Here is a 14,827-nt window from a genome sequence, read left to right on the forward strand (position 1 = left end):
CATGTCGAACACGTATTTTTTTCGGTCAAAATATACACAATTTTCTTTATAAAAAAACAACTTTATTTATAAACAAATAAGACTAACTTAAATCAAATTATTTTAAAACATACACAACATAATTTTTTTTTAAAAATTAAACTTCATTTATAAAAAAAACACTCCTAATGTAAAAAAAATTTATTAATAAACATCCACAACTTAATTTTAAAAACAAAATTAAACAACTTCATTAAAAAAAAAACACAACTAAATTATTTAGTAAACATCCACAAGTTAATTTTTTTTAAAAAAATAAACAACTTCATTTATAAAAAAAACACAACTAATATAAAAATAATTCATTACTAAACATCCACAACTTAATTTTAAAAAAAAAATTAAACAACATCATTTATAAAAAAAACACAACTAATGTAAAAAAAATTAATTAGTAAACATCCAACTCTTAATTTTAAAAAAAAAATAAGAAACTTTATTACTTAAAAAAACACAACTAAATTACTTAGTAAACATCCACAAGTTAATTTTTTTTTTAAAAAATTAAACAACTTCATTTATAAAAAAAACACAACTAATATAAAAATAATTCATTACTAAACATCCACAACTTAATTTTTTTAAAAAAATTAAACAACTAATGTAAAAAAAATTATTTAGTAAACATCCACAATTTTTTTAGAAAATAAAATACTTCATTTATAATAAAAAAAACTAATTAATTTAAAAAAAATAGTATTTTTATAAAACTTCCAAAACACACAACTTTAATTATAAAAATAGACAACTTCATTTTTAAAGAAAAAACACTAATTTAAAAAAATCAACAATAAACAAAAACAAACACAACCACTTTTATAAAAAAAAATTTACAAATTAATATTTAATAAAAATACACAATGTAAATTATAAAAAAAAACATGACATCAAAAATCCAAACCTCATTTTTCATAAAATCTATAAAAAAAAATAATCAACAGAAATATAATAATTCATTTAAAAAAAAACAAAAATCATTTTTCATTTAAAAAAAAAAGAAAAAAAAACAACTTTCCGGAAAATGTTCTTTCGGATGTTCCGGAAGAACCCCTAACGGGTCTTCCGGAAGTCTCGCCGTCAGCCCCCTTTCCCCATTTTTTCCGGCACCTCCTGCTCTCGTCTTCTACCCTATGGTTCTGCTAACCTAAGGTTCTTTTAACCTAGCCTAATGCTACAACTACACAGTGCATAATAAAACCAAATGGAAGGTTAACGAAACTTACCTCGAACGGCAATGGCGTCCAGGCGAAAGAAGCAGCAGCTGGGCTCGCGGTGGCTTGCGGTGGAAGAGAATGCTCCCGGAAGAGGAAAGAAAAGAAACAAAAGCAAAAGCAGAAAGTGAATCCGGGAGAAAAGAGGGAGTCTTTTAAAATTTTTTAATGAAGGGCAAACTTGACCTTCCAATAAATTGCTGGGTGCACCAGCAATAATGCTGGGTGCACCTAGCATATCCCAAAATTCTATATCTATTCCTTTTTCTCTAATGACACTCCTCTTTCATATAATTTTTTAGTTTTGACGGGTTCAGGCTGAACCCCTGGTGGGTTTGGTTGGCCACGGATTCCGGCCCTTTTTTTACGGTCCAACCAAAAAGAGGGGATCTCTAGACAATAAAAAGAAGAACTGGGGTCAAAGTATGATAACGCGAAAATAAAGAAATTAGTATCGTACCCTAGAAAAAGAAGAGGGAACTAAACTAACAAAGAACATTATAGGTTTCTTTCTGCATTCTCTCTTTCTCTTTTTGTTTTGTTTACTTGTTTGTTCTCTTTCTTTCAACCTTTAACCCTTCCAAACCAACAAATATAAAAATCAACCCTCTCTTCTTCTTCTTCTTCTCTCTCCGCGGGTTGAACTCCAAGAACCTCATAAAACCTTTTCTCTCTCTTACATCACTCTCTCTCTCTCTCTCTCTAGATCTGTTCAAATCCGAAACCATTTCCGCTCCAATTTCCAAGAGCAAATCCTAACCCCTTCTCTCTGTATGATACTAGATTTCCCCTCCTCAAAGGCGTAGTTTTTGTGTCGATTTGTAAATTCATTCGGTAGCTTAGGTTAGAATTTTTGTGTCAAGTTTTTAGGGTTTTGAATCGGTGAGATGAATCACAACAACAGCAACAACAGCAACAACAATAGAGCGAGGTACCCTCCTGGGATGGGACTTGGGCGCGGGGGTTTCAATCCGAACCTGAGCCAGAACCCGAACCAGAACCAGAATCATCACGCGTTCCAGGCTCGGCCGCCGTACCACCAACAGCAACAGGCGCAATATGTGCAGAGGCATTTGTTGCAGCAGCAGCAGCAGCAGCAGTGGCTGAGAAGGGATGCCAACGCCGTCGACGAGGTTGAGAAGACCGTGCAGTCTGAAGCCGTGGATTCGAGGTGCGTATGTTGTGGTTTTCGTTATATACGGCTTCTGCTTGATGTGTGGTTTGTAATTAGGGCTAGGGTTAGTGTTGAGGTGTTGTTGTTGGTATGCTTAGTTTATGTTGTATGGCTTTCTGTAATGTGCTTGCTTGGCTGGTTGGTTCGGTGGTTTCTGATTTTGTAGATAATGATGAAATGGTGAAAGCTTTGTATGAAAATTTCATTGGTTTGGTTGCTTGGGCAAAACTGCATTGGCCAACAATGTCTGTGTTTGCATTGTTGAGTGGAGGATTTTCACTTCTCTGTTCTTGGGGTGTAGCTTTTTGGTGATGCTATTGTAGCATCCAATGGTGGATGTGGTTATAGTGTATTTCCCAGTGTTGTTAAGTAGGTGCTGTAGCGCTGCTAAGTACTATTGCATTGTGGAATTCATGAGGATCACAAATGCGTCAACTATTTGCACCTTGCATCCTGTATCCTTGCAGCTTGCGGCCATGGGTCTTGTGGTTGCCGCTTGCGGCCATGGGTCTGGTGGTTGCTGCTTGCATCCTGCATCCTCATGTCATCTCCAGCGAGTTAATATTGTGCCAATTTTTATTTTCACGCAACTCAAATTTCAAATGCCATGTGAATGCGACTTCTTCTATTTGCCTGCAATGCTATCTGTTATATGATATAATGGGTTATTGGATTTTCGTGATCTGCCATTGATCACACTGGTATTGCTGGCACCTGTCTGGCTGTCTTCATTTGGCATCTCTATATTAAAGAGATCCCATTGTCTGTCTAGCCTGATTGTGAGGTCCCGTTGTGGTGCTGCTGGCTTTCTTTCTATGTGCTGCTGCTTGTGCTCTTTTCAGAACTGTAATGCATGTCACTTTTACCTTGTTTTGCATGACTCCCTGTCTTGTTGGATTTCCATGATCTGCCATTGATCACACTGGTATTGCTGGAACCTGTCTGGCTGTCTTCTTTTGGCATCTCTAGATCAAAGAGATCCCATTGTCTGTCTAGCCTGATTGTGAGGTCCTGTTGTGGTGCTGCTGGCTTTCTTTCTATGTGCTGCTGCTCGCTTTCTTTCTATGTGCTGCTGCTTGTGCTCTTTCCAGAACTGTAATGCATGGCACTTGCCTTGTTTTGCATGACTCCCTGTCTTGTTGGATTGCCCTGTGAAATATTTATCCGAGTGGACAATTCATCGTAAAAAGAAATGACATCAATGATCTATTTTTATTTGGGAATTTACAACAGTCTTGTTGCTCTTGGCAGTTGACATAACCATACTCTTTTCCTTTTATTCATTTATGCTTGTTAGATATTTGTTATTTGTATTTAAGACTTTTCATTACAATTTCAGCAATATAACTAATAAATGTATCTTAAATTGTGATTATTGAAACCATGGTTATCGGATTTTGCATGACCTAACCTGCTTTTATGCAAGATCCTGTTGCTCCATAATACAATATAGATTCCTGCAATTCATATGCAGTACAGATGATTTTATGTACAATTTAGTGCCCAAAACAATTCTAAATGTGATCTGAATTGCTGTGTCTCAGAATTGAATCAAATCACATGAACTGTATTACAATTTTGATAATGATGGTTGAAACTTGTTCTATTACTTATCTGTTTATGATATGAAGTTTATAAACTATTAGGATTATTAACTATGAGTTATTTTGGTGAAATTATGAGTTTACAATAAGTTGGAAATTGTACAAATCACAATGTATGGTTTTGTTCTTTTACTGCTAGATGTAGCTATTTTCTTGTTAGTGGTTTAGTTATTTCAAAAGGAAAGAGAATCCTCATTTGTTTTTTTGGTTTTCCGTTATTAGTTCCCAAGATTGGAAAGCAAGACTAAAGATTCCACCTGCTGATACTCGCTATAAGACAGAGGTATGGTCATGGAATAACATCATTTTATGCCTCAAGTTATTTGTTATGTGCCTTTTGTGTTAATCACGTATTCATTGAGATCCTTAGAGCATTACACCTTATTTGTGAGATACTTCTAATTCCTTACTTTTTGTTTTTGCATATCCTTATAAATGTTTGGTGAAGATCATTCTTGTCATAGAATTTAACTGGAATTTCATTGAGATATTTGTCTTTTTTTTAGTGCCTTGTACAGATTTACTTTCAGTTATTTAGACTACAATTATACATGTAGAATTTACAAACTAGTTCAACTATTTGTACTTTGTCTAGAGCAGTGTTATCAATGGCGAAATGCAAAAACTGGCGGAAGGCCAAAGTTATGCTCTATAAACATGCCATTGTACCTTATGGCGCCGCCATGGCTGGCCTTCCTTCACAAATTGCCTATGGCGGTTGGCAAAAATTCCGCCACGGTGGTGTCATAGCCGCTATTTTACAACACTGGTCTGGGGATTTAGTAGATGTACTAAATTTTAACAACACTGGTCTGGGGATTTAGTAGATGTACTAAATTTTAACAACACTGGTCTAGAGATTTAGTAGATGTACTGAATTTTAATCCTTGTAACTAGTGCAAACAATGGCATTTACCCCAAGTTTTAAATTTCTGAGTGTGGTGTTATTATATTTTACATATAAATAATTGCTTAATATTTCTAATATCTACTTGAAAGGCATAATAAATGATACCATCCATTTATTAGTTGTTTTAGCTACTATGATTACGGGTTTGTCATTAACTCATTATTAACTTCTATTTTATAATTTGCCGCCTTTTTGTTCCTCAGGATGTAACGGCAACTAAAGGAAATGAGTTTGAGGATTACTTTTTGAAGCGTGAGCTGCTAATGGGAATATATGAGAAGGGTTTTGAAAGGCCTTCTCCCATCCAAGAAGAAAGCATTCCAATTGCTCTTACTGGTAGTGACATTCTTGCTAGGGCTAAAAATGGAACTGGCAAAACAGCTGCATTTTGCATTCCTGCATTGGAAAAAATTGATCAGGACAATAATGTTATTCAAGGTGTGATGTCCTCCTCTAGTCCTCTTACCTTAGTCTAAGCATATCTGGTAGCCTGTTACTGATTGTAAGCAGTGTTCTTCTAAAAAAAGAAAATGGGATTTGTGACTGGTAAGGTTCAACTAGTGTTGCAGTACAAGCTGCTGGGAGTTGAAGTTTGAAGGGCACATCAAGTTGGTTTTTATATGTTCTTACGTTTTTGTCATGAAAGATACTGAAACTGTTACAACTTACTAGTTGATTGTATTTAGTTTCAGTCTTCACTCGGCACAACAAACCTAAGATGTGACCATACACAGAATTGAAGTAATATATTTATGAAACAATGTTAAATTCAGAGTTTATTTATCTTTTCTTTTATTCTCTACAGGACATCTGGTTTTAATAAAAGCTCTATGTGTTAGTTACAAGATTTTGAAATTTCCTTTAAATTAATGGATATCTTGTTGATTCTCCTGAAAAGTTATTTTAGTTGAAGATGGATGTGTGGATACATGGGTTTTATTGCAATAGTTGAAAATAGTTGCGATATATTTTTGGTGGCATTGTTGATTCATGATTCAATTCTGCATTATCTTCAGTTATTTCGTGGTTGTTGGCTTTTTGAATAAGCACGATGATTTGCTTTACCCATGTTTTGAATGTTTTCTATGTATTTTTTTGTCATGCAGTTGTTATACTGGTCCCAACCCGAGAATTGGCATTGCAAACTTCTCAAGTGTGCAAAGAGCTTGGAAAGCACTTGAAAATTCAAGTTATGGTTACAACAGGTGGTACCAGCCTGAAAGATGATATACTGCGCTTATATCAACCGGTTCATTTACTAGTTGGAACTCCAGGAAGAATATTAGATCTTACCAAGAAAGGTGTTTGTATTCTGAAAGATTGCGCTATGCTTGTTATGGATGAGGTAAACACATTTCACCTGTAAGTCACTCATTTATATAATTTGGTTGAGACAGATGAACAGTTTGGAAAACATTTTCATATTTAAAGAGATTTAGGAAGTCAAAGGTAAGAATGGTGATTGGATCTTATTCGAAAAATATGATCTGATGTGCATTTATGTTTCCTTAATTTTTTGTCCAATTTGCTAGGATTAGGAATTTGTATTCCAAAATGTTGTCAAATTGGTAGTGGAAGCAAATGCCTTTGTTCATTGATTTCAAATTTATGTTTTAAATATTGAGCATAATATATTATCTTTTCCATTATTTGTGCATGTTCATTCTATGGCACTTTTAAGATTTATGTCTTCAGTAGTAACAGTTACTTATCAGTCTGAGGCTTTACATAGCTTTTTGTGTTTGTCAGGCCGATAAGCTTCTGTCCCCAGAGTTTCAACCATCTATAGAGCAGCTGATTCATTTTCTTCCTACAACCCGTCAAATCTTGATGTTTTCAGCCACATTTCCTGTTACTGTAAAGGATTTCAAAGATAGGTATCTTCAAAAGCCTTATGTCATCAATCTTATGGATGAGCTAACTTTGAAGGGTATTACACAATTTTATGCATTCGTGGAAGAGAGACAGAAAGTCCACTGCCTAAATACTCTATTTTCTAAGGTTTGCTTTTTCTTTGTTCTCTTGATTTTTTATATGCTGCCTGTGAATATGATGCTGATGCTGATGATGGCTTCTATTTCAGCTGCAAATAAACCAGTCTATCATCTTCTGCAATTCAGTGAATCGGGTTGAACTACTTGCCAAGAAAATCACGGAACTTGGGTATTCATGTTTCTACATTCATGCAAAGATGTTGCAAGACCATCGTAACAGAGTGTTTCATGACTTCCGCAATGGTGCATGTCGAAATCTTGTTTGTACTGGTATGTTGCTGACACTTTAGCATCATATTAGTGGGCAGAATGAAGGGTTTTTTTTCCTCTTCTGTTGCTTGTGAATGATACCTATCCTACCAGTTATGGTTGTGTGCAATATTTATTAGGTTTGGGTCCATTTTCCTTTTGCGATATTATTTGCATTTTTGTTTTAAAAACAAATTTAGTAATCAATAATTGTATAATCTATATTTGTTTGGTGCAGTGTTTGTGTCATGATATATTAGTTAATCTGTATATTAAACTCTTGGTTAGATTTTCTACTTTTACAAATACTGTTGTAATAATTAAAGTTTTTCATAGATTTATATGTGAAACTTTTGCAGATCTTTTTACTAGAGGAATAGACATTCAAGCAGTTAATGTTGTTATTAATTTTGATTTTCCAAAGAATGCAGAGACTTATTTGCACAGGGTATGTTTGATTTGTGCTCACTCCGTACCTTCCTACCTAATTCATTTTCTATGATACTAGTTTTGTATACATGTTCTAAAGGATGCTCTGCTAATGACAGGTTGGTCGTTCAGGGAGGTTTGGGCACCTTGGTTTAGCAGTGAACTTGATTACCTATGAGGATCGCTTTAATTTGTATGTAATTTACATTTGAATCGATTTTTTTTGAAGATATTTGCTGTATGTTTTCTGACGCATTCCATCTTTTGTTCAGATATAGGATTGAACAAGAACTTGGAACTGAAATAAAGCAGATTCCCCCACAAATTGATCAGGCAATTTATTGTCGGTGATTGGCTGTAAATACCATGGTTGTGTTTACAATTGTGGCTAATAGCAGTGGTGAGTGACAGGATTTATGTTTTCCGTATTTATGATGGGCATTCCCAAAAAGACCATAAGAGAGGTTATAAAAAAGGATCTCGAAATTAATGGTTTGGATAGAAGTATGGTACTTGATAGAACATTATGACGGAAGTTGATCCATGTAGCCGACCCCACCTAGTGGGATAAGGCGTTGTTGTTGTTGTTGTTGTTGTATGATGGGCATTCCCAAATTAGAGTTCTGATCTTCAAAAGTTGAGATAAATATGAATAATTTTAGGTGTAACTGCAAGTTGGTTTCAATATCTTTCTCACGAAGGACTTGGATATTGTAATTAATTTCTTTTAAGGATGAAATAAATGTGGTGATCAGCCAAAAATATGTAGTTTTCTTTGTTGTCTTTTCATGAAACTTCGATTTTGGTTTATCTTCATTTTTAAAATATTTTGATGAAGTTTTGCCTGGATACTTTACATGTATTAAATACGTTCAGGATTGTATATACCCTAAATGAGAAGGGCTAGCAACAAACTCTAACACATTCCTCCTAATGCACTCTATTATTGGTTAGAATTGATTGAAAACTACAAAATCATGAGTTATAATTTTTTTTTGTAATTTCCAATAAATTTCAACCAATAAGAGAGAATGTGTTCAAAATAGTGCTAGAGTGTGTGTTGCTAGCATATCATGCTAAATTCATACGGTAGTTCTATGCAGTGGTATATGCCTACACGTTTTAGCTCATGGTTTATTACCGATGTAGCTGCAGTTGCCGTTGCTGACATGTGTGCATTTCTTGCAGGTTAGTGTGACCGTGGCTCAAGTAGGTGGAAGAGGATTTGCAGAGCTAGTGACAAATTGTGTATTATTGGAACCTGGCATGAGAGGATGCACTGTCGAAAACTGGGTATTATTGGACCCATTGTTGAGTGCTTTCGGATTAATGCTGGTTTTAAGAGCCCTGAAACATTATTGGGACCTTTAAAAAGTTTAATAACTGCCAGATAGTTGCTTGGTCCGGTTTGTGTTTCTGTTGATTACATTTGCAGATCGATCATTTTAAATAAATCTAAATAATTTTAGTGTGTTTGGACTGATTTTGAAGTGGTGTAATTAATGTTTTGACGTTTGTATTTGAAAAGCAAGTTAGTAATGTAACTCAATATAAATTATTTTATCTAACACAAAGACTATGAAAGTTGCTTTAACTCAATTAATTTTGAATATAAAATCAATTTTCAATGGAACCAAATATGTGAATTTATCTAAAATTATGTTAATTTCTATTTCAATATGATTCTAAAAAATTTAACATGAAACTAAACACACTTAGGGTTTAGCTTTGGTTGAATATGTTTGTGAGTTGTTGTGACTTTTTATACATGTCTTTGGCTTTTATGGATAAAAATAATAATTTAATAAATTGTTTTTATTAATTTAAACAGGTTGTATCCAAATTTTTTCTTAAATTTATATAAATATTGAACTAATCCTAAAATCTTAATATAATGGTAGATAACCAAAATGTAAGTTTTTTTTTTAATTTCTCAAATTTTTTCTATTTTCTTCTAAACTAAATAATAAGAATATTTACCCTACAAAATGTATAATGAAAGTATAAGTAGATATATACATAGTTAAGGAAAGATATGTTATTATTTTATCTTTATCAATTTCTTATTAAACAAGATGTTATATTTTATTGCTAAGAATTAAATTTGATTATCATTACATGAAAATTACATTCAAATGACTAAATTCATTTTGAGTTATAATTTCAAATACTAAAGAGTTATCATGTTACAACTTTAAAAATTAGATGACACCTATGTGATATTCAAGTGTCATATAAGTGGATTACATCATCAATGAACATGTTATGTTATAAGCACACTTTTAAAAATTAGATCAGACTGAAATTATCGATTCAATAAAAAATTGGAACTATAACTGTTTGATCAAGTAATTGGATCTTATGTACATTTGACTTAATCAAATCCAATCAAAACATGGTGAAAGAACCGCTTGGTCCTAAAATTAACCCAATTTGAAGTGTAATGATATTTCAAACACTAGATCTCTTAATTACTAAAAAAGATGCTCATTATTCTATGTAAGTGCGTTAAGTAGTGTCCGGTGTAAATGTTATATATATCATTGGATATGTTATTATAATTAAGTAATGGTGGAAAAGATTTAGGTGTAGGCTTGACATAAAGCATCAAATAAAAACTGTATTGAATTTTTCTTGGATAAAAATAGTTAAATTTATCCTTCAAAATGTGAGACACTCATAATTGGTTCCTAGATGTGCAAAAAGTGATAAATTTAGTCATTGAATGTGTAAAAAATATGACATATTAGTTTTATTATTAAATTTATGAGATTATTTTGTCATTACAATGTAACGTTCAAGAATAAAATTGATAATAAATTATATTTTTTTACGATTAATTTGACGTTAAATTGTAAAGTTCAAATACTAAAATATCATTAAATTGTGTGTATAACTAATTTTTTTTACATTCAGAACCTAAATTTGATTTTTGTACATATTTCATAATCAATTTATCAACATCTCATACTAGAGGACCAATTTGCCTATTTAGCTATTTTTTTATTTAAAGTTGCGATTATTTCTTTTTTTTCTTTCATTTTCTAAAATTCCCAAATTCTCCTTGTGAGGCATCAGCATTTAGTACTCATCTGCGTGTCTTCGTGAAAAAACCAAAGAGGGATTTAGAACACAACAGAGGCTCCTCTTTGTGGCGCGAATCTGAACCACCGTCACAGAAAAAAACGAAGATGGCTAGTGGTAGTTTGAAGAACATGTTGAGTGCAGCAATCAATAAAGGAGTGGTGGAATCACGAGCCAGGATCTTCGGCCACCAATTGAACCCCACTGGCCAGCAAACTCCTCACAAGCTTCTCCGCATGAAGCTCTTTGGTGAAAAAGTCGCTCAGTGGTACCCTCACGACATCAAGAAAGACGATCCTCTTGTCATGGCCCGTCAAGAACAAGAGTACACACATTTTCATTTTTTATCCATCGTAATTTGCTTGCACGGGAATGCCCACTACCTGTTTGTGTTTATGCCTCTGTGACGCTGTTCTTTTGTTTTGTTTTGTTTTGTTTTTCTGGAGTTTTCTGGCGTGCGAGTTTATGGGGTTTTGTTATTTTGGTTAATCGATGGAATGGTAGCGTAAAGTTCCCTTTTTTCTGCTTTGGGGTTTGATCATTCAGTTCTTCATTTAATGGAGAAATTGTATGTTAACCTGAAACCCGGTTTTAATAATTTCTTTTAAGCTGTGGTAAGTGAGCGGGATCAGTTTAGGGATTGAATGCAGTGGTATGGTGTGGATGGCAATAGCAATGTTGGTTGCTCTGCACTTGGTATGAACTGCTCAATATGTTGACGCATTATGATTTGGTGAATGACAAAACTTAGTAGGTTTAATTCCTTATTTAATTAACAATAAGAGTCTGATAGAAGGAGTGAGTTACAGTGTATGTTGCTAGTACTTTTCTTCCGTGAATAAATGGATATTACTAGTCTCTTATTGTTGTCTTGGTGGGATTATTTTCAATCTGAAGGTAAAATTTTACCTTCTGAATTTTTGTCCCATTTTGTAGATATGTTTATGTTACCCCTTTCCATTGTATGTCTTTGAACTTAGTTTACAGCTTTCAAAATACAAGGGTAGAAAGAACAGATTTGATGTGAATTATATTCTGTTTAGCTAACCTTCCTCTACAAGTTAGCAGTGTTGTTAAATGGTGGCGCTATGGCTGCCATGGTGGAATGGTGTGGCAGTTTTTTGCCATCTGCCATAGGAAATTTGTGAAGGGAGGCCCACTATGAAGGCACCATAGGCCACAATGGCGTTTTATACGGCGGAATTTTGGCCTTCCGCCATTGATAACATTGCAAGTTAGAAATATTCTTATACTGGTGGCTGATGAATGTTTCTGTTAAAACTTTAGTGCACTACTTCTTTCTCAATGTGAAAACTTGGATATTTAAATAAGGGGAATTGTGTTTTTGATTTCCACGGTGAATTTGACTAAGTTGTCTTGCATCAAGTGCATTCTAGTAATGCTAATTTATGTCAGTAGAAGGATGTTCTGTATGTTACAGTCAGAATCTTTGGTAGCTTTTACTAATTATCTTACATTGACTTCCACTCATTCAACATTTGTTATCATGTTCTTTCTAGACGCTTATCAAAGCTTGAAATGTTGAAGCGGCGAGGAAAAGGACCACCCAAGAAGGGCCAAGGAAGGCGTGCTGCCAAACGCAACAAATAAATTATACTTTCACCTCTCTCTTTCTCTTTGGAATTATTTTGTGGGTACTCTTTTGAGTTTTACTTTTTTTTATCAGAATGTAAACTAATGCATTTTAGAGTTGAAACCACTAGCCTAATTTGGTTGAGGTTTCTGTTCTCTATGTGCAATTAAATTTTCTGATATTGATTCAGTCTATCTTGGAAGTTGGAATGCAACCACAAGGTTATAAATTATAAAGTACCCATTTTCTTATTTTGTTAGTATTATTGTCGGAGTTTTAGATGAACTGAACTCTGTCACTATCAAGAAGCCGGTGCCTATCTCATTTTTATCGGGCAGACATGTTTCACTCATTTTGTCGTTCTTAATTAGGGTGTGTGGGATGTATATGGACGGATAATATAAATAGAATAATGCATCGGTGTACTATCAATTTTTGAGCATCTAATAAAATAATAACGAAGGATTGAAGAAATGGTACATTGGTTGTCTCTTAAAAAAGTAAAAATCATCACTTTTTTTTTTTAATTAAAACTATAGTCCCTAAAAATAACATTTGTAGCATGCCCACATCTCTATTTGGAAACTGGAAGCAAGAAAATTATTGATTTGAAATGGACCCGGAGGACAACTTCATAGAAGCATTAGGGTCGACCTAGTGGTGGGATATAGGATAGTATGCATGAGATCATAGGTTTGAATCTCAGTATGATCATTGTTAAAAAAAATGTCAAGTTCACACGTGGATGTAGGGAGTTTTTTCGGTGAATTGTTTGACAACAATTGAGCATAGTCTAAGGTGATGATGATGCTTGTAGAGACTCTGCTTAACTTAGTAGAAAATTGAATGACAACAATGTCTTGTAGTTTTATAAAATTGTGTCCCAATTGAGTCTCTTTGGGGACCCATACAATTACCACTAAAACAAACTCGTAGAAAATTCATGATAATAAATTACTCACTAACACATTACTCAACAATCATGTAGGGCACATTTTGAAACCCGTTGGAAAGGCTGTGAATAAACGTTCGTCAATGGATCTCCCCTTGCTTCTCCGAACGGCCATTAGATTTGCCTCATAAAATGTGCTGTGGCAAATCGAATGGATCTCTAAACGTGCACATAATTATCAACAACCTTAACTCATGTTAGCAAACATCACCATTTTGCCACTTAAAACAGAGACCGTTCTTCACACCATTGGTAAGCTTCACTATGGTAGAGGCATATACACTAACATGTAACATGTACACCATATTGGTACTTTAATCGAATATACATTATTATTTTTATAAACAAAAACATCTTCTATAAATATGCACTTATAAAACTTTTAGACGTAAACAAAAATATACATAAAATATTTACACAATAATTTTTCAAAAGATCATAAAACATGTGTCATGACTTGGTATAAAAGAGTACACACTATTTGTAAGCAAAATTTAGAAGTAGTCATGAAGCCAGCTTCATTTGGATGCAAGATCACAAAAGCATTCCAACAAATCTCTTTCTACATAACAGACATATTTCCTTTGATGGTTTTTGTTGCAGGTGTGGTCTTTTTCAAGAGTCTATACTTCATTTATTGAGGGATTGATCTCATGCGAGAAGAATATGGAGTCAGCTCAATATTGATGTGTTGCAGCATTATATTGGCGATGACAGGTCATGCTGGTTGAGAGCAAACAATATTAATGTGCCAAAAGGAATTTTCTGTTTGCTATTACTTGTTGGTTTCTTTGGAAAAGTCGAAACAATTTGATTTTTCAGGACCTTACTCAACAAGATATATTGGCAATTAAAGAATCAAAATTTCACTTTATTTGATCATAGTGTAATTGGCATTTTCAACGTCAACATCATCTCCTGCTTCCAATGATGTTCCTTTTTTTCCCATTCTCTTGCTTCTGTTATCAATAGTATTCCGTCTTTTGAAGTTGTTACTTTGTTTCTGACTAACATACTCTCCGAGAGACAAATGCATGTGCGGATTCGCAAGTTTCTTTTTCTCTTTTCAGAATTGCCCCTTTGTTTTGAGATATAATCTTACAATGGATGCTACAGGTGTCTCATACAAGGGTGTAATTTTCTTTGTTGTTTGTTTTTTTGTTCCAATGATAAAAAAGATAAAAAAAAAGTAATAAATGAATAATTGATTATTGTTAAAACAATAAACAATAATGTATCATAAAATTATTATGTTAATTGTTGTTAAATTTATAATAAAGTATTTTTATATGATAAACTATTTTATTTTTAAATGTGCAGTATTAATATCCATTTTCTATTAAATGCATAATTAATTTTTGTTGACAGATTAAGTGCACTAATTAATATGATTTATTAAATAAATGAAAATTAAAAGGAAATTGTCCAAATTACCCTTATTTGAGAGAGAGAAAGTGCACCAAATTTACTTTTTTTCTTAGAGTGGATCAGGAGCGTTTTTAGGAATTATCATTCAACAAAGAGTGCTTTTAAACCAATATGTTAAAACATAACCAATATAAATTATTTTTGATAAATATAAAACAT

General features: G+C 33.4%; 2 protein-coding genes across 3 annotated transcripts; both read left to right on the forward strand.

The window, feature by feature from the left end:
- The first annotated feature begins 1,758 nt into the window (after positions 1-1,758).
- LOC114418457 (DEAD-box ATP-dependent RNA helicase 8-like) lies at positions 1,759-9,097 on the forward strand. 2 transcript variants are annotated; one of them, XM_028383800.1, is made up of 11 exons: positions 1,759-2,421; positions 3,394-3,519; positions 4,251-4,311; positions 5,142-5,376; positions 6,045-6,283; positions 6,688-6,939; positions 7,022-7,202; positions 7,541-7,629; positions 7,730-7,803; positions 7,883-8,010; positions 8,799-9,097. In XM_028383800.1, exons 1-10 carry the CDS (start codon positions 2,138-2,140, stop codon positions 7,959-7,961), a joined length of 1,620 nt encoding a protein of 539 aa, XP_028239601.1. In that variant the 5' UTR covers positions 1,759-2,137; the 3' UTR covers positions 7,962-8,010; positions 8,799-9,097. The 2 variants fall into 2 exon arrangements, with proteins under 2 accessions (XP_028239601.1, XP_028239602.1); XM_028383801.1 differs by lacking the exon at positions 3,394-3,519 and having other exon boundaries at positions 1,761-2,421.
- Positions 9,098-10,701: 1,604 nt separating this feature from the next.
- On the forward strand, positions 10,702-12,625 carry LOC114418458 (28S ribosomal protein S33, mitochondrial-like). The gene is made up of 2 exons (XM_028383803.1): positions 10,702-11,019; positions 12,215-12,625. The coding sequence occupies exons 1-2, from the start codon at positions 10,802-10,804 to the stop codon at positions 12,303-12,305; spliced, it is 309 nt and encodes a 102-aa protein (XP_028239604.1). The 5' UTR covers positions 10,702-10,801; the 3' UTR covers positions 12,306-12,625.
- The last annotated feature ends 2,202 nt before the right edge of the window (positions 12,626-14,827 follow it).

The sequence above is a fragment of the Glycine soja genome, chromosome 7 (assembly GCF_004193775.1).
Source record: "Glycine soja cultivar W05 chromosome 7, ASM419377v2, whole genome shotgun sequence".
Classification (NCBI taxonomy): domain Eukaryota; kingdom Viridiplantae; phylum Streptophyta; class Magnoliopsida; order Fabales; family Fabaceae; genus Glycine; species Glycine soja.

Excerpts from the sequence above, each read along its gene's own strand:
- LOC114418457 (XM_028383800.1), top strand. The coding sequence starts at position 2,138 with ATGAATCACAACAACAGCAACAACAGCAACAACAATAGAGCGAGGTAC. Across the intron at positions 5,377-6,044 it reads GGACAATAATGTTATTCAAG|TTGTTATACTGGTCCCAACC; the intron begins GTGTGATGTCCT and ends TTTGTCATGCAG. Across the intron at positions 7,630-7,729 it reads CAGAGACTTATTTGCACAGG|GTTGGTCGTTCAGGGAGGTT; the intron begins GTATGTTTGATT and ends TGCTAATGACAG.
- LOC114418458 (XM_028383803.1), top strand. The coding sequence starts at position 10,802 with ATGGCTAGTGGTAGTTTGAAGAACATGTTGAGTGCAGCAATCAATAAA. Across the intron at positions 11,020-12,214 it reads ATGGCCCGTCAAGAACAAGA|ACGCTTATCAAAGCTTGAAA; the intron begins GTACACACATTT and ends TGTTCTTTCTAG.